This window comes from Perissodus microlepis, chromosome 18 (genome assembly GCF_051167445.1).
Source record: "Perissodus microlepis isolate ML-2025 ecotype Zambia chromosome 18, ASM5116744v1, whole genome shotgun sequence".
Taxonomy (NCBI): domain Eukaryota; kingdom Metazoa; phylum Chordata; class Actinopteri; order Cichliformes; family Cichlidae; genus Perissodus; species Perissodus microlepis.
Window position 1 is genome coordinate 22,123,754 of NC_140478.1, and position 20,020 is coordinate 22,143,773.

At 40.8% G+C, this 20,020-nt stretch overlaps 1 protein-coding gene and 1 long non-coding RNA gene across 2 annotated transcripts; one reads left to right on the plus strand and one right to left on the minus strand.

The window, feature by feature from the left end:
* The first annotated feature begins 219 nt into the window (after nucleotides 1-219).
* LOC146367845 (uncharacterized) lies at nucleotides 220-4,157 on the plus strand. The gene is made up of 2 exons (XR_014797525.1): nucleotides 220-3,945; nucleotides 4,029-4,157. It is a non-coding gene; the product is annotated as an uncharacterized LOC146367845 (long non-coding RNA).
* Nucleotides 4,158-4,245: 88 nt separating this feature from the next.
* LOC146367846 (uncharacterized) lies at nucleotides 4,246-19,364 on the minus strand. Its single transcript, XM_084911427.1, has 4 exons — nucleotides 19,243-19,364; nucleotides 18,105-18,196; nucleotides 7,597-15,597; nucleotides 4,246-7,477 (listed from the first exon to the last, which is right to left on the minus strand). The coding sequence occupies exon 3, from the start codon at nucleotides 15,578-15,580 to the stop codon at nucleotides 7,604-7,606; it is 7,977 nt and encodes a 2,658-aa protein (XP_084767553.1). The 5' UTR covers nucleotides 15,581-15,597; nucleotides 18,105-18,196; nucleotides 19,243-19,364; the 3' UTR covers nucleotides 4,246-7,477; nucleotides 7,597-7,603.
* Nucleotides 19,365-20,020: the final 656 nt, after the last annotated feature.

Below are 20,020 nucleotides of genomic sequence, written 5' to 3' on the forward strand. Positions count from 1 at the left end.
CACTCCTTTAACACCTGTAACATTAAGCAGTCACCTCATTGTTCTGACACACACAACAAAACTATTGACTACACTACACACTAACTACACAAGATTTGCGCTAAACGTCGCAAATCTCTCACATCTCAAAACCGCCGTCATTCCTAAAACTTCCTCCCGTTTCTTAACAACTGATTGGTTTTGATTGGTCGACATGGTACATTTTTCGACCAATGGGAAAGGGTGGGGGGTGTTTTGGTTTCATCTTTGCTCACAGGCGGAGAGTGCTTTCGAGCGTTTTCCTTATAAAACGCAGTTTTTACCGTTTTTTCCCGCAGTAAATATAAACAACGGTAGTATTCAGGAAGAAAAACAAACACTGCATATATTTTTTTATCACAACTCTGGTTTTACGTGGCCTATCAACACAATTTAAAAACTGGTATAAAGTCCACACTTTTTCCGTCAATTGTTCCATCTGTCCTGCTCACATCTGCAATGGTTGTGCACGTTGTCATTAACGTGGCTTCACTCCACATCAGCCACGCCGCTTTGCTAGCTAAAACACTGGTGTCGCACATAATGACCACAAGAGCACCTGACTGCAGCCACTGGGGAGCCGCTGTCATAGCCTGTCAACGACGTTGATTAGCTGCGCATATACGTGAATGTGAATCGTGTGATTGGCTGGACTATGGGATAAGGTGGCATCGTTCTAAACCCATACGGGAGCAGCCAGTTACTTACTGACTAACACTGCAAAACAGAATTGTTAACGTATTTACTTTAATTTCAATTCAGGTTAGAACTTTTTTTTGTGCGCAACGCAGATTTTTTTTTGCGCAGAGACCGTGCCAGCAGTGTGCAATTGCGCACGCGCGCAGCTTAGAGGGAACATTGCTCGTGGGGGACCCCGGATGGCAGGCGTCTCCAGGTTCTTTCTTCTCTGCCTGTCACTACCCGATCCGTACCGGAAACCCGATCGGTACCCTGCATGAGCAAATCTTACGTCACTTCCTCTCTTTGCCAACATTGCGACATTCAATATATTTGAATGACACGTATCACTACCCGATCCGTACCGGAAACCCGATCAGTACCCCGCATGCGCGAAAGGTGTCTACTTCTGGTCGAAGCATTTTACGATAGTTACGGGTCAGAGTATCTGTTAAGATGTTAAGAATAATAAGTATCTCTTAAAATGTTTCCAATAATGAAACATTTCAATATAATGTAGACAAAAACGAAAAACAAAAAGATACGCATGTGCAAAGTCGGACCGTACCCGATCCGTATCACGCATGTGCAGGGGTTTTCTTCTTCTTCTGTTTGTTTAATGGCAGTTTACACCCCAGTGTACGAGGATACTGCCACCTGCTGACTGAGCGAATGAACCCTATTGTAAACTGAATTAGCGTCATTACAAACGTGTGTTAAATTTGATTTAGCGATAGTCGAGTGTGTTTATGCTTGTCTGTGTGGAGAGGATTGATTGGAATAGTGATGATGATGTCCGCTATCACTGTCAATTGTCAGTAAACACTTCATCTGGCTGATGAATCTTCACGTGACATATTACAAAGTCTGTATTATTAACTCTGTAATTAGGCACCATTCTTCTTATTTTACGGCGCTGTTGTTCAATTGGGGGACGCTCTCTGTTGAGGAGAAAAGCGATCGGTACCCCGTATGCGCAAATCTTACGTCACTTCCTCTCTTTGCCAACATTGCGACATTCAATATATTTGACTGACACGGTTAGCTGGTTAGGCTGCTTAAGCATCAGAAGGAAGAAAAGGGTTCAGAGCTGTGTTTGTCGACTTAAAAGCAGAAATATAACAAGCTGTGGCTGCTGCATTGGCTACACAAACACAGCTTGAGCATGAACCACAGCTATGACGACAACAACAAGGTCCAGGCCCAAGATCTGCACCAATGTGGACTGCTGGAAGAGAACGCTTTAGAAGGGAATCCTAGCCAGAGGTGCATGAAAGACAACAAAGGAGGCCTCAAATGGACAGTCATTTGCTTCGCCTGTGGAACGAGAGGACATTGGAGGAATGAATGGCCAAACCAACATCCGCAACAGATGAGGCCCGTAGACCAATATTTGGACCACAACAACGGATTCCAGACTATGACAATAGGAGAGCACCAAACTACCGACAAATGCCCCAACCAAGACAGAGAGGTGGTCCCCGAGATCTAGACCAAAACCCATACTGATGGGGCCCTGGAGTATGTGCAGGTCCGATTTCAACACCTATGACAGAGCCAATTGAAATCTGTATAATCGAAGGTGAGAAGATGTGCTTAATGGCTGATGGTGGAACAATAATTTCATCATTGAACATTTTAACCATTGCCAACAGACACTCTACAGCTGAACTGACTTGGGCTCAGAAAGAAGGAGTGGCGTTTTGAGACCAAACAGGCCTAGACACAAGCAGTGGCCTTTACCTCACCAGACTACAAAACAGATTTTTGTGGATATTTCTGAAAAAGTTGGAATTGTAAATGCCATACTTTCTCAGAAAAAGGAGGGAGAAAGAAGAAGATTGGACAACATGGAAAATGGATGAGAAAAATCAGCAGAAAAATCAAGAGAAATCCCATCAAAAGCCATCAAAGATCATTAAAAGTCAACATCAAGTATCGAGTCGAGGCATTTTTGAGCTCAAATGCATCCACTTTGACACCAGCAAGAAAGATAAAGATCTCCAGCATGCTCCAACCGCCTATCACCCATGGCACTCAAGTAATCAACATGTCTGAAGCAATGACATCAAGGAAACATCAACAACATGACTGCAAAAGGAAGCAATTAGATTGACATTAGATCTATAAACTTGAGCCACTGGAAAATCCAGATCTTGAGAAAACTTGCTAAGGTGAGACAGAGCCATGATGAAAAGACACATGAAAACATTGGTACAAGGAAACATTACGCAATCTGCCTTAGCACAGGTGGCAGAAATTTTGGCTCTCACCAAAAGCACTACAACTTTCAGGAGGAAGAAGGAGTAAAACATCTATATTGACTCAGCAATGTATGTCATGTGGATCACAATGGAAATGGAGTTTTCTACAACCAGTACTCCAGTAAACAAAGAACGATTGGAAGAACTGATACAAGCTGCCCAGGGAAGTGGCAGTGATGAAATATAAGGACATCAAAGAACTAAACATGGTTGACAAAAGGAAATGAAGCAGCAGACCTGGCAACTAGATAGGAAAGGAGGGCATCAAAGTCAAATGAACGTCTTACCATTCAGCATCGCAGGCCATTGTAGAGAAGCTAATTAAATTTTATAGAGGAAACTAGCCAAAACCAGAGGAATATTTTTGTATAACAAAGGGTATGGTAGATTTGTCATGTCCAAAATAGAGTTATGTAATAACAAACACTGGTCCACGTGATTAAGGTTTTTCCCCTTAAAATAGTCAATCATTAAAAAGTAGAATACAACCAGCATGGGCATATGTTAGGATGTGGTATTGCAAAAGAACAAAAGCAAAAAAAAAGAAAGAAAACCCACTGTGATTAACTTTGATAAATTCAAATTATAATGTACCTGTCATGGTCCGTGGTCCTGTGTGTGTGGAATGTGTGATGCTCGGGTAGCCACACCCCCCGGGCTGGGCCATCACCGGCACACCTGCTCTCCATCGGGGTGATTACCTGAAGAGCTACTTAACCCGGCGCTGACGGATGCTCCACGCCAGTCCGTTAATCACCTCTCTGTGGTAACTAGACTCCTGCGAAAGCGTTGCATTAATATCTTGTTGGAGCTGCGTTAAATCTTCCTACTTGTGTCTAGGTTTCGATCCGGCGTTCAGCGTCTGCCACCTGCCTGTCCTCCTGCTCAATTGGATCACCCGGTGCATCATCTGGCCCCTTCACTACCTCCACGGATTCCCTTCTCACGGACTTCCCTCCCGAGCTCCCATGGTCCCGCTCTAATCGTAAGCCAACTATTCTAACTCGGTCTTGATGTGCTTCCCCCGCTTCCCGGCTCCCTAGTAATCTTCTCCCCTTTCTGTTGCAGCCTCCCATGGTCCCGATTCCGGCTTCCTCGTGTCATTGTTTTCCCCGGGTTTTTTAGTTCCTCGTTTTGCTCCTCTGGTTTTCCCGGGTCGCCTTTTTGTTATTATAATAAAGTGTCCTTTTCTGCTAGCACTTGAGTCTGCGTCTGGATCCTTTTCTGCACGCGCGCCGCGGCGCATGACAGTACCATTACTCTCAGAGGATCAATATGAAATTAAATGTGTGTAAATTTTGTATGAAACACATGACTAATAACTGTTCTGTCCTGAGCTCATTTCCTATAGCACCCAACTTGACCACACCTCAGTTTTCACGCCAAAGGAAGGTAATTGCACATGTCTGATGGAGGAATCTCAACAAAAGTTGGAAAGGTAAGCCCCGATGGGGGTGACAACACCATAAATGTCACTTATGATCAAATTCCTAAAATTTTGACACCAGGGGCAGAGTTGTTAGAAACTGTTAAATTTTCTGCACAGTACCTGGTCAGGTACTTGCACAGATGTCCACTTGGGACAGCTAGTAACAGATATAGGTCATAGGCAAAATACAGCTGTCCAGAAAGTTGAAATAGACTGTCCACGTTGACAATTTTAATCCTACACAATATTCTCCAAAATTTGTAGACAGAGGAGTTCTAGATAAATATAATTTAGCAAACCCCATAGCTATTGGGGGTTTGAATCTATAGTATTTCAAAATAACACCCGATAAAATGATTGACCATGTTGATTATGTTCATTACAATGTGCAGAGATTGCCTAAGGGAATGCAATAACAGGACTATCAGTACAGTCGATGTTAAAGTCACTTGTGACAGTCCAGAATAGGATGTTGTTGGATATGCTCTTGGCGGAAAAGGGATTGGTGTGATCAAGGTTTGGTTTGGCCTGTTGTACGTATATTTCAAAATGATACAGCTCCGGATGGGTCAGTTACCAGGGCATGGAAGGACTACAGACATTATCAAATGAGGTGAAGGAATTTTCTTGGATTGAAAATCCTCTGGGTGAGTGGTTGACTGAAACATTCAGAAAATAAAAAAACTGTTACTTTATCATTGATGCTGTAATTGGCCACATTCACAGCTATATTGACTTGTTGAGGATGTTGTCTATCCCATGTTTGAGGACTCTAATTAACAGATTGAAAACAGCAGCACTAAAGAAAGAACATGCAGTGCCACCCTATCTGATGCCAGTGTCAGTTGGGATCAGTGATGAATCAGGTGAGCTGGATTCATGACTGAACTGAGACATAAATTGCCCCTAGGTGCGTAGAGGTAGAAAAAGCTAAATGTATATTGCTATTTTCGTGCTTAAGCTTTTAATGATCAAAAGAAACTGAGTCATGTTTAGAACATAAAATGCCTGTGTTTGTTTAGTGTGTTCTCATGAGGAGTCAGGCTGATGGTCTGTAAGACCCATGTAGCACTTATGTGGGTTTATATACAGTACCAATGGATAATAACCAAGGTAATGAGTAATTTGGGCTAGTATCAGAAGATTAAGAACGACTCTTAGAGCTCTGGTACATGAACGACAGAGAAACCAGACAAAACACCGTTGTGTGGCTTAAAAGTACTTTAGTGATGTTAAGCCTTTTAAAAGAATTTTGTAAACAACACAGGATTACAACAGGTTTTAACAGAACTTCAAGTATAAAATTTTCCCCCAAAGTAGCAAAAAAAATAGAATAAAATTGTGCACAAGTAAACAATTAGTCTTTTTTAAGTCCAAATGGTACCGGTGGGGCCCATGACAAATGGGTGTATTGCAATAGAGTCCATCCGATGAGGAGTGTGTGTGTGTGATCGTCTGTCCTACCGCACTACTTGTACGGTAGAGGATTGTAGCCCATCAATGTGCAAATGAGTGTGCTTGTGTATGTATATCGTCTCCTAGGATCTTGGGTTGGCTCGCCATCCAGTGAACACTGGAATACTCTGGGATCTGGAACCGCTGACCTGATCTTTGGATTCGTCCCATATAAAAACCGCTGTCGAGTGGGATGCTCAGCGTTTATGTGACGCAACAGCTTAGTAAACCCTCCGGTTTCGCTCTGCCCTCGATAACAAGTTTTAGCCCGCCCGCTCTGTTCAGCTGTAGAAACAAGAGACTAAAAACTTGGGAGCTGGTTCTAAGGAGGGACAAGAGCCTGCCTAGAGCTTCACCGATTGGCTGACACGCAAAGATTGGAATAAAACAATAGGCTCTCATCAGAGCTCATCAACCCTCGGAGAAACTTAACCCTTGTTCAAACGAAATAATTTTATAAATCTGTGTCCCTTTTTTGTTTAAATAAATATATTGATCTCATTTCACTTTCATTAAACAAGGACAGTAAGAACAGGAACAATGAACATAAAATGTTCTACTTTTTCTTCTTTTTTGTTTTTGAGATGATTTTAGGAACTGGGTTACACCCAGTATCTGACCAACTGAATGGGGACGACAGCTGATTTAGCACTGACATGACCAAAAGATCCCACCCCAGTGAAGAGGGAAAAGCTGAAAGGCTGAGTATCACACTGGAAGGGAACCTGTGGTTAAATTTGTATTGTTGTTCTGACCTCTTTGCAAAGACAAATTAAAAACTCACAAAGACAACCAGTTTGTGTGTAATTCTATTTATTTCAGAATGCTCATAACAGTGGCCAATTATGTTTATAGGTCGTTTTCACCAATATGTTTTACATACATTTAGATAAACTTTCAAAGTATGTAATATCGTATTGGTACATTTCCCTGCAGTTTTATTGTCCACTATTGTGTAAAAACATTTCCATAGAGATAATATATTTTATCATTTCACTGTTAAACCCCCCCACCGCCACCACCTTCATAGTTACACTGAATTAAACAAAAATTATACACCGTTTGCAAGATAATGAATGGGATGCTCCTGACAGAGAACTAGATGCAGGTTTTTTTTTTTTTTTTTTTCTGTAGCTACTGTGATTCATCTCAAGCAGTTTCTTTATCTCCAGAGCTCCTTTCACAGTCAAGCTCTGCACAATCACTCCAGCAGTCACCTTGTGCTCCAACCAACAAAAAAGAAAATCAAGCTGCTAAATCTTAATATGACACAAGTGTAGTTTATCTCTTGAACACTGGAGGGCACTCAGGTACTCTGTGGATGATTTAGAAGGCTTCAAGAGTGATTAGTAATTTACTACACGAAATACTTTGTTGCATCATTTTAGTGTGCTCTTTGTGCGCAACAAAAACAAAAAACAAAACCTGTCATAAGTTTGCAATCTACATTAAGCTATAATGGCTAAACAAGCAGTTAGGACTTTCTTTTTTTCTGTGATAAGCACAAAAATTAAGTTAAAATTAAACCAAAGGCACATAGATATCTGATAATGATGATTAGGCAGGTGGAAGATCTCCAGGTTTTCACTGTACTTCATTTGCTTGTAAGAGTCACATTCGCTTCTCTCGCAAACTGAAAAGAAAACAGAAATCCACTCTGGTCAGATGCTTACCACAGTGCATGCTACTCCAGGTACCTCCCATCCCTTTCATTATGAATCACATATAATATGATGTAAAATTTGATGTTACCTTTTCATCAGAGGAGGTTGGCAACTTCTTTCCTGTGTGGATCGTTTTGATCTTTGTAGCCCTGGTTAGCGATCCAATTATTAATAGTAGTTAGATGGTCATCTGTCATAACACCTTTGTTTTTAAGCTGGTCAGACCATTCCTTTACCATCATTTCACTGTGGTGTGGAAAACTTTTTTCAAAATCTTTAAGTCTGCTTTTGCTTATATTTGTATCCTGGAAGTTTTTGAAGTTCCTGCTACTATCCAACCAGAATCTTGGCATTGAACCAAGGATTGTCAGCTTGAAAGTACCCACAACATCATTACTACTTATGGCTCTAGTCAAAAGGTCTCTGAAGGCTGGTGACTTTGTACTGGGAAATTCACGATGTACTTCTGCAGGCACATAAACTGTTGGAAGTTCACGGCCATGATATTTGTGTACATCAGAAATGCTCCCAGTAGATGAGTTTGTTGCCACTTCAAGCATGGCTTCTGCTAATCTGCTATTCTGGTTCAATTTTCTGGCCTTCAACATGCTACTGACTGGTGGCTGGTGATCTGCATTGATGAACTTTCCAGTTCCTTTATTTTTTTTTGCATATGTTTGCCAATCTTTGTATTTTTTTACTTTTCCAACTTCTTCCTGGCGTAACTTTTTGCTTTCTTTTATGGCTTTTCTGGCTCCAGCTCCCTCTAACATGTACCAGTCCCCTCCCCTGATCGTTTTAGTTAATTCTTTCCGCTTGATGAAAGGCTCCCATTGGCCTGGGTGTCTGAGAAGAGCATCGGTCTCCACAGATCGAAGACGATTTGCTTCCACAGTGATCTCTTCTTCACTGGCTTGTGGTTTCATTCCACGTGCCAAAGCATAAAACAAACAGCTCTTGCCTTTGTTGTCTATGCTCACTGTCTGGTTATTGATGTGCACATCATAATGGCCATCGGGGTATTGGTCACTCTTTGGTCTGTAGATCAGGGTCACGGTTTGATTGGCATGTCGAGTGTCTGGGCTCAGCTCCTGCATTTTGGTAAGTCTTCCATTGCTGTCCTCTGTTAGGATGACAACTTTAGTGCCAGTGGCTTCTGACAGGACTCTGATATCAAGGATGGTGCCTGCAGTCATGGAGTTCTTGATCTTTTCAGTATGTGATTGTGAGTGTTGACCTGCATCTCCTTCAACTTTTAGGTTAGAATTTGGGTGTTTTGGCATGTATGCAATGTATCTGTTGTTCTGTCCTGCTCTGAGCTTTTCCTCTGTTCTTTCACTCTTTAAGCCCTTTCTCACATATTTACCAATAAAACCATTTGCTTGGCCTTTAACAATAGAAACAATGTGACTGGAGACCTTCTGGTGGAAAACTTCTACCAAAGCATCAGCCAATAAAGTACTGATGGTGCTGCCTAAATCCTGCTTGAAATCTTTCAGCAGTTTAATGTCTTCTGCAGACAGATCACTTACTTTTATATTCTCTGATTTTTGTTGCTTTTCTTTAAATATTTTCAGCTGTTCATGAAAATTTGAAAAAAATTTGTCTGACAGGCTGAGCACTGCACTGATGGCTTCTCCTGCCAGTGTGACCATGTGGACACCTTGTATAACTGTCAGAATTGCTTTTGCTTTTTTTCCAGTGTGTGATTTAGCTTTTTCAACCACTGTGTAGAGGGAGGAATTCAGTTTGTTCTGCCACCTGAGGTCTGCATAGAATGGCTGTATTGCAGTTTTGCTTAACTCTGTGAAAATGGCCAGCAGCTCTTTCTTTCTTCTCTCGTCATTCAGGAGATCATGAAGTTGTTTTTTGTCCTCAAGTTGTGAAAGAATAATGAGGTCTACTAATGAAGATGAAGGCTCTTTTTCTATTTTTAATTTCACTTCATCATCAGTTGTCTCTTTCACCTTGCTTTTGATTTCTTCTAATATTTTTTTAATGATTTCATCTTCTGCCTTTCCCAGTCCAAAGGTGATGAGTTCTTGTGCAATTTGTTTAGCTGTGTGTTTTACTGCATTCTTCATATTTGCCTTTAAAACAACGCTGAAGCCATCTTTAGCTTGTCTAGAGAGAAATTGTGGCATTGACTTAAGCTGTTTGCCAAATTTAACTAAGGTTTTAAAACATTTGAAGCCCTTTGAAATCAGCTTTCCAACTCCGAACCCAATGAGAGAGACTCCAATAGAAATGGCTTTTTCTATAGCCCATGACTTCCAGCTGAATTCTCCTGTCACCATGGACTCAATACCAGTGATGCAGTCTGATATTCCCTCAATAATGAGTCCCATTCCAACTTGAGCAAATGTTCCAAATGTAAATACAGTGAGCAGTGCTCCTCCAACAATCTGTAAAACTCCAAGAAAGAACACCAGAAGACCTTCCCATGAGAAACGAGGCTTTTCTTCCACAGAAAATACATATTTCAGACCTCGACTGTAGAGGGCGTGAGCTTCAACTTGGAGATCTTCATCAGCATCTGAAACTAGTGAGGACATCGGGGATTTGGGGGACTTTGCATCCCTCCCTTTCTCTCTTATTTCTTCTAACTTTTGGACAGCCTCAGTAATGTTTTTATCAAAGTAACTATACATTGTGGACCTGGTTGATAACTGTTTTTCCAGACAGGTTGGGTTGCTGTTGGCTGAGTCTGCAGAGGACATTTTTACAAACTGAAGACAGACTATTAGTTCCTCATTGAGAAACTTCAAAGATTCCTGTGCCTTTGTTAGATCATCTATGGCCTTAGTGAGGTAATCTGATTTCTTTTGTTGTATAGTACAGTATGCATGATTGTAAAAAGCTACAGCTGCCCAGCTTTCATCCTGTTTCGTGGCTTTTTCAAACAGTCTGGCTGCAATATCCCACTTTTTTTCATCCAGTGCAATATTTCCAAACTTGATGTAGTGATAAATGCTGGAACATGGTGAAGTCTGACATTGACACTGACTTTTTGCCTTTGACAAATCAGCTTTCAGACTCTCTTGCAGTTCATTTCTCTTCAACTGATCAATTTCTTCTGATTTAGTTTGCAGCCAAATCCCCCAGAACTCATTCATGATGTCAACAACAGCTCTTTCCTCGTCTCCATCAGTGGTGTCATAAATATCTTGAAGTGTTTCACAGTATTCTGAAAAAAGGTCCTCCCGCAGTTTCATCTCAGCAACATCGTTCATCATGTGTTTTATCTTTTCTGCTGCAAGTCGGTCTCTTGTGCTCTTGGCTTCCTCCAGAGAGGACACTGTGTGGAAAGATGGCTGCAGGTGTTCAGTGGAAATGATTATCTGAGCAGATCCAGGTTTACCTTTGCGTGCAGTTCGTCCAAAAGCCTGGAGTTCCACTCTTGTGTTCTCAGAAAGGAAGGAGAGGATCACAAATAACCCTCCATTATTGTTCACCTCTCTGGACACTTTAATGTCTGTGCCACGGCCGGCAAGGTTTGTGGCAACAATGACATCACCAGGAAGCAGCTCCTTGTCTGTTTTACTCAAACTGTCTCTGTCACTGCGGCAGTAGAGAATGATTTCACCTGGGATGCAGCTTTTCAGCTCTTCGTAGATCTCTTTGGCTTTGTTGATAGTTTCACAGATCACCAACGCTGCTCTTCCATCTCTGTATGAATTTGGGGAAATCTGAGCCGTGACCACATCTTTTATTTCAGATTTCCATTCTTCAGCTGTTTTTTTCAGAGTACCTTTGACCTCAAATAACTTCTTCCTGTTGCATGTTGGCATTTTGCACACAGAGAGATTTGGATACAGGTCCTGCAAAAACTGAATGTCTGCTTTGCTCCCCAGTGTTCCTGTTGTTCCATATATTTTTCCCTGGTATTTCTCAAAAAACGAAACGTTGGAAATGTAGTTGGTCACTGTTGAAATTGTGCTCAGTTTGACTTGGTGTTTAATCTCCACAAACTGCTGCAGACCATCACCCCATTTCTTATTCAGTTCAACTATACCAGTGGATCTGAAGTCCACTGGACAGACGTTGTCATTTTCTACGACATATTCTCGTCCTTCTTTCAGTAACATTGCCAGAAAGGCATTCTGAACCCACACTGAGACTTTCTTCTCCACCAGAGTCTTCAAAAATCCAGGAATGCTGATTTTGTCTTTATTGTTTTCACATGGGGTGTACTGAATCCTCTCAGAGATCAATTCTGCAATGGGCTTGATGAGAACTTCTTCTGACTCATAGAGAGGACAACACAATCCTTCCTCCAAGACAAGAAATGAAAGCTCTGGAATGTCCCGGTCATTGTATGGACTGCACTTTTGAAGACAGAGCAGTCCCTTGTCATCTAGCGTGTAAACAGTAAAGCCGTAAGGGACATAGTCCTCAATTTCTTTGAAAAAGTCAACCATAGCATCCTGACTCACTGTTTTCAGTTTACTGAGAAGTTCATCTTTTTCACTTTTATAGATATCTTCTGTAAATCCTTTTGGCACAATTTCAGATTCTTCAGCAATACCTAAAATATCCATTGGATCACTAATTTCAGTGTCTTCTGTGTTCATTGAGTCATAGATGGCCTTGAAGAATGAAGCAGGAGGACCTCGTACAAATGTCTGGTGTCCTGTAGATAGGAAGCCATACTGACTGACGTGGCTCCAGATCATGGTGAGAATAATGTTCAGGTGCTGCATGGAGACCATGGGGCTGGACAGGTATGTCAGCTGCACTCCTTGATCTAGCAGCAGTGAGTCCACTTCATCGATAATGATGCACTGAAAGTTACGATCAGGCCTCACATCCTTCATCTCAAATATTTGGCGAAGGTGATCTGCAGCAAAGGCTTCAATGGTTCCATAGACCACGTCCTTCTGATAGCATTCTTTCCGATCTTTATCCTCATTTTTATTTGTGTTTGTGTCGACTGTAATGCCAAAGTATTTGTAAAATTCTGCCCATTCTTCAGCATCTCTTTGACATAACACAGAAGAGCTGGACACCACATCCACCTTTTCACCTCTAAGCACACGCAGCACGGCTAACATTGCTATGACACAAGATTTCCCTTCTCCAGTTCCCATCTCCAGGAGCTTCCCAGTGTCAGACAGGGCCAACAGGCACCAGCTTATCATCTGAGTTGCCCTGGGAAACCACTTCCTTTCAGCTTTGTGGAGGTGTACAGCATTGCATAAGACTGCAAGAACTTGCTGTAAATCCCCAACCTCCATGCAGTGACTCAGAGTCCTAGCTCGCTGTATGTCTCTGTGTTTTTTAATTTCACCAGTTTTGATGAGGTTTGTTACATGAGTTACTATGTTGTATGATTTACTCAGTGTTTGTTCATCAATTTCTTTCATCTGCTGTATTTCATAAAAAAGGTTGTCAATGCTTTTAGTTTTCCCATTTTTAAGGCTCTTGTCTAGATGCTGGATCAGATTCTTAGTTGTGCATGAATCTATGAGCTCAAAGAGAGATTTATTGTTTTCATCTTTCCACTTAGAGGAAACCTGGTATGTTTCCATCAAATGTAAAATCTTCATGATGGAAATACAGCCGTCGTCATGGTGGTTATCAGTTAATGTTCCAAGAAGGTTTAAGACCTCAACTGGTGACCAAAGTCTTTGTTCCTCAAGATTTGAAACCATCGTGAAGACTTCTTTGGTTTCTTTGTCTAAGTCTTGGAATTGTTCCACACAGGCAAATAAATTCTCCAAACACCATTTGCCTGCAGGATCTGTCATGTTTTTAACAGCTTCTGTTTCTCTAGCAAACACTTGCAAGAGATTTTCCAGAAAGGTCAAAATAAAGATCTCATTAGAAAGCAATTCCTTTCCTGTGATTTTCTTTGAGACGGTGATGATTTTACTGCCGGTGGTTGTATTTTTGTTTAGGGTACTGTGGAGGACCTGAAAAAGGGCCTTAATAAAGATATGTCTCAGTTCCACATCTTCACTGTGAAATTTACTCATGAGGTTCTGCAGGACCTCTGCAGCAAACACCAGGGAGTCATCGTCTTTGAGTCTTGAAAGTTCCAGAGCATGCAAAGCACTGAGACTTTGTTTTTCAATAATGAATCCACGACTTAACTGTGGATTCCATGTTTCCATTGCCTCGATGCAACATTGAACGTAATCAGACACAAAATCATCCATTGTACCATAAACAATGTCTGCTTCATAGACATCCTGGAATGATGGATCAGTCTTCTTCATGTTTGTGTTGAGTGAAATGTCAAGGTGCTTGTAGAAGTCAGACCACTCCTTTGTTTGCTCCTCTGAGTGAACATCAGAGCTCAGCACAATGTCCAGTTTGTTTCCCATGCAGACTTGCATGGCTGCAAACATGGCTGTAACACATGGGTCTTCTTCCACACCAACCAGTTGTACCACTCTACTTTTATGAGTCAGCACCAATCCACACCACCGCACCACCTGCCTCACTGTGGGCCACCAGCCTTTTATGTCGAACACTGCTTTGCAGAGCTGACACAGACATTTCTGTATGTTGTCTGCATTCAAAGATTCACATTTAAATGAATCTTTCATAAAAGTTTCTTCTTTTGGTACATTTTCTGTATATTTCAGGACACCAGTGTTAATGTTTTTTATCATATCAATGGCAGAGTCATCCAAATCCCACATCATCTTTACTTCTGCTAAAACTGCAGTTACACTGTTCTCATCGTTTCCTCTTAGAGTCTTTTGGAAATCCTGACAAAATCTCTCAGGAGCAGCAGATTCAAGGAGCTGGATTAGAGAGTGCCCACAGTCATCTATCCAGTCTGGTGATATGTTATACACTCGTACCAAGGTAAGGATTTCAATTGTTGAACCATCATCTGCATATTTCTGTGACAGTGCTTTAAGCAGGGTGACTGCTTCCATTGGAGTCCATTGGTTTCTTTGTACAAGTTTGAGGAGCATTTCAGTGGATTTTGAGTGGGCTTCTTTTCCATTTAGATCTGTGAGTGTGGATAAGAGAAGTTTTAAACACTGGATTTCCATCTTTAAAGTGAACACAGAGGCTCTGCTGACTGTACTCTGCAGTGATGATGTAAGGGTGCTCAGGAATTCAATTATAAAGAGGTTCTCAGTGGAAATCTCATATTCTGCCCATTGTTTGGCTATGAGGACAGCATCATTATCAGATCTGCTACCGTCATGGAAAAGGTGCATCAGGTTCAGATACAGGGCTTGAGTCAAGAGGAAACTCTCAAAAACACCACATGCTGATTGGCTGATGGATCCCAAATGGGACTGCATATGATTGGAGATGCTTTGTAGGGAAACTCCTTCAGATATCTCCAGAGACAGAGCACAGAGCTCTGTGATGAACACCTGAGTGTGCTGCAGAGTGCTGATGGATGGAGGAGCACTAATCCACTCATCAAACAGAAGTTTGTCCAGGACTGAAAGGATCTCACTGAGCTGATCAGCTGTGAGCTGAGTCAGACTGAGATTTGAAAGTGGAAGACTGCATTTCACTGAGAGGATTTCAATAAACTCATCACTGTCACTGCCTGATTCATAGCTGGCTTCAAACTCATCCAGATGCCCTATTAGAACATCTCGTTTGGACTCACATTCATCTAAGATGTGGCCGCTCAATTGTTTCTCAAACTGCTCTTTAGCTTGTTGGTGAGATTCTTTTAGTCTTTGATTCAGTTTTTCTTTCTGTTGCTCCTCCTCTCTTCTCTTCCTTTCCTCCTCTCTTCTCTTCTCCTCCTCTCTTCTCTTTCTCTCCTCTTCTCTTCTCCTCTCCTCCTCTCTTCTCTTCCTCTCCTCTTCTTTTCTCCTCTCCTCCTCTCTTCTCTTCCTCTCCTCTTCTCTTCTCATTTCCTCTTGATCTCTCATTGGCTTATTAAAGCAATAATCACACTCATATGCATCATTGTAACCAACTGGTCTGTAGTATTCACCTCCATTGAACACATGTACGTATCGCCCATGAATAGTACTTTGGTATAAGTCATCAAATGATTTGCATGGAGGCAAGACTTTAAAACATTTGCAGCATCTCAGGCAGCTTCCCATGTTACTCTCCTTTGGTAATCCATTACCCATTTTTGATGTTTTGGTGTCTAGAAGAAAGGTTTATAGAAGAAAAAAAAGAAAGAACAACTTAATGATCACAGACTACCCCAAGGCAGTGCCAGAGCATTTAGGCAAAAAAGTATCACTCAAGCGCTGTTTTAGGTCATCTCCCAAGTCAGGATCCTGGGATCAATTGGGATAGAAGGCAGAGGCAGTGATACAGGAAACAAAAATGAGCCTGCCAAGCTGGTGAGTGAGAAAGGGTAAAGAAAACACTGCACAAACCTACGCTGCCCAGCCTTTTCCTCACAAACCACTATTATTAACAAAAGGGATGAGCTGAGGCTACAGCTGGAAGATAATAGACTCACTGGGGACTGCTGCAGAGGTATGGATTTACCCAGCAAAACCCAATGCACTTGTCAAGACAGAAACCAGAACTCAAAGAAACAACAGCAAGATGGGGGTCTTTCCCTTTATATTAATGAAAAATGAGCAAATAATACTAAGACTGTGGACAATCACTGCTCTACAGACTTAGAGTTTGTGAGATTTTTCTTCCTCGTGAGATTCAAGCTATTCTGACCACGGCACTAGATATAGCTTCCAATGCTAAATCTAACTCAGCCCTTAGCCTTCTACATAATGCCATTCGCACCCACCTGAATAAGAAAGATGAATAAGAAGCAGCACACATTAAAGCTGAAGTCTTTAATCATGTGGACTTAAAAGTAGTGTTCCCCAAATTCCACCTGCATGTAAACTGTGCTACATCTGCGAAAAGAATAAAGTCTGCTCCAACATTAAACAGAGCTATTACAAAGCCTCACCATCACCCGCCTGGGCCACTTGGACCACATATCCCTGTTTATGTTGCCAGCTTACATCCCCCTCGGGAAATGAACCCCCCCCCCCCCCCCCCCCCACACACACACACACACACACACACCCACCCCGCCACATTTCTAAAACAAAAAAACTGTTAAGTTTTTTTTAACAATGTATAAAAACAAAGCTGACACTTGTGAGACTTCATTAGAGGTGTAAGCATCACAGAAGGCACCTTTTAAGACAGAAAAATAAGGAGATTTTTTTCTATCCTGCCTTTTTATAGCAGATAATCCCTTAAAAATATTCTGCACTAGATCAAAAATGGAAGAAAACCATGAATCAACATATAAACATTGCCTGACGCTAAACAAAGTTTCAGAGGTTTTATTAGAGACAGAGCTAAGCATTTTGCAATTTGGCATAATTTGTAAAAGTTTCAATTTCTCTGGTATTGAACAGCAGAAATTAGGCTTTCTTGTCAGAGGTCATTTTTGAAAAAGTAAATAAATAAATAATAGTGGGCGACAGTGCTGTAAAGAACAGTAGACTGGTGAAAAAGCTTGCACACAATTGCAGCCAGTGACATATTTACCAAAAGAATCTTTGAAAAAAGTGGGATACAGTAATGTTGTTTTCCAATGGAAACTAAAAAACAGGTCAGTGCCTATTCAAATACACTCAGCACTGAAGTCATTAGACTTAACCGAGTAATAAAACAGATTTGCTCCTGGGATACACTGCATTGGCTGTTGGAGTCTGGGGCTCAAGCTCATATACGTGTAGAAGTAACAAAATAATTTCAATCAGAGTATTTAATCAGATAAATGTTCAGTTTATTCCAAAATAGAAAAGGCTTTTACTTTGAATTACATCTCTGCTCTCCTTGTAATATATGCATTCAAATAAAATTATTTGAATGCAGCTAAACAGAAACAACATAAAAAAACATTACATTTTCAACTTCATTTAACCCGATTTAAGCCTAGAAGTCTTTTACCACATGTTGTGGGCATCTGTTGAATTAACAGCAGCCTTTTTCTTCTTTTAAAGAAAGACATAAACTCATCATTTCAAATCCTGTTTGGAAATTGCTTCCATTTTACATTTTAAGCACCCCCAAAACAAAAGCTTCCCTGTCAACTTGTGGCATCACGGCAGCATCTTAGTACCATCTAAGTATGTTTCTCTAAGTGCAAAAGGTGAATGGTGATACTGTCATGTTTGGAGTTGGTTCAAGTGTGGACCCAAAAGCAGACAGAGGAGGAGGCAGATTGCAAAGTGAAGCAAAACTAAATACAACATACATGAGACAAGAGTTTCCAAAATAAACCAGGAAATAACTAAAGCATGAGAACACCTTACACAGAGATGGGTGGTATATACTGAAACAGTGACTATAGCAAACTATAACCAAGAACTAAGCTAGATAGCAAAACTGTAAATAAGAATAGCCCAAGGATGAAAACAAAGAAACTAACCATGAATATTTGTAATAGAAAACTCCAAAAACTCAAAGCACCATAACACAGGACACCCCAAAATAAACATGAAAGCAAATGACAAGATTTTAACTAGCTGTCTCTCCAGCAATATGTTATATTGTGGACTGTATTGTGGACGCTGTCCCCAAATCTTAAATGAATAAATAAGATGTCATTAATACAGCAGTAGGCCCAGGCTATAACTAAACAATGGACACGCCATGCAGTTATGTCTTACATACTTGGCTTTGAAATGACGACTCTGGTTCAGTTTTGTTGAATTCCTATTTCCCGACTCCGCACTCCTTTGCTTGTATCTGTGAGGATGTAGAGACTGTGAAGAGAGAATGGGGGACTGAGAAACAACAAGGGAAAAGCAGAAGTGCAAAATGCTAACCGGTGTCTTATTTTACGAGTAATATCTTTGACAGCCCATGTTGCTCATATGCAGAGGAATTTGGCTGAAAGTCTTTTCTCCTCAGTGTATCTCTCCATCAGTATTTTCTAACTGTATCTTTGGGAAATATAAACATGCAAAACAAGTCCATCTAAACCAGCGGTCCCCAACCTTTTTTGCGCCACAGACCGGTTTATGTCCGACAATATTTTCACGGACCGGCCTTTAAGGTGTCGCGGATAAATACAGCAAAATAAAACTAGTACCAGTACCGAAAAAAAGAAGATTTATTCATAACACACTGAAAAGACCCAGGAAAACCGAGTTAACGATAAAAACGATAACAAAATAACGCTGAAAACCGATAAAAACCCTGAAAACTAAACATTTCACACCTGAGCCTCAACTCTCGCGGCCCGGTACCAAACGACTCACGGACCGGTACCGGTCCGAGGCCCGGGGGTTGGGGACCGCGGATCTAAACAACACCATGCAGCTCTGTGTGTCTTCATAGCTCCAAATTAGGTTAACTTAGTGTGTGCACAGTAACATTATTGCCATCTGTCAAACAGATTATTTAATAGCCAAATCTAGAAATGAACACACACACACACATACAACACACAAAATACAGCACTTACTTTCTTGCTATGTCAAAATAAAAGCAATACGAAAACAACTTCTCATCATTAAGTTTTTTTTATGCTTTATGTGTAATAATGGCCATAACTCCTAGTAGTTAATATACTAGGAGTTATGGCCATTACTACTTTATGATAACCTCTTGAAGTAAAGCTAAAAGTCTGCGCATAAATCACCTTTTGACTGAAGAAATATGCATTAAAATCAGTCATTTAATCAAATCAAATTTGATTATTGGTCACATATAAACAGATATGAAAGAAACTCCTTAGCTCACTCTGGATGTGCATGAAGTGTTCTGAAGTCTGCCACATATAAAATAACACATTTATGCTTTTCACCTGTCTCTTGGTGTGATTTCCTGCTGCCTCGACGTAAAGACAAAGGTACACGTCTTTGCTTCAGAGGATGTCCAACACCATCTGGGTTTACAGCTGTGTCATCCAGAAAACCACAGTTTGTGTCCCCATCTGAGCTTTTATTCTGCCCGTGAGTTTCGTTTTGAGTCACTGTAACGGGACATGTTAAGCTTTGTACGTTTTTTAAACTTTCTGTTTTGGGGTTGTTTCACCGCTATTTACTTTCGCTTTCAGAGTTAGTCATTTGAGCTGTTTGCAAAGGTCAAGGCATGTAAGGGCTAAGAAACGTGACACTGAAAACAAATGTTGACTTTTCAGATTAAAGATATTTTCACTTGGACTATTCCACCAGGCTCCTCTCACAGTGGTACATCCCATCTTCCCAATATAGAAAAGTCACGTGTTTTCTGAGAAATTTTGTTGAAATGTCCTTAATTTATGGTTGACCATAAAACGACAACGATGCATATTAAGTAGAAAACCTTGAATGAATAAATAAGTGAGTATAAAAGTTTGTTATGTTTTTTTTTTCTCATTAGATTTACTCAGTTATTGCTTTTGGTTTTTTCTTTTGTAGATGGAGTGACTGAGCAGATGGGCTGGGTGGGACTCTCCTTTACAGATATGATCCAGACCAGCTGGAGGCAGAATATCATACAATTAAAACAACAACAACAACAACAACAACACCAACAAAACAAACAAAAACAAAAAAAATTCTAAATTTTTAATATTGATTTAATGAAATGAATAAACCTGT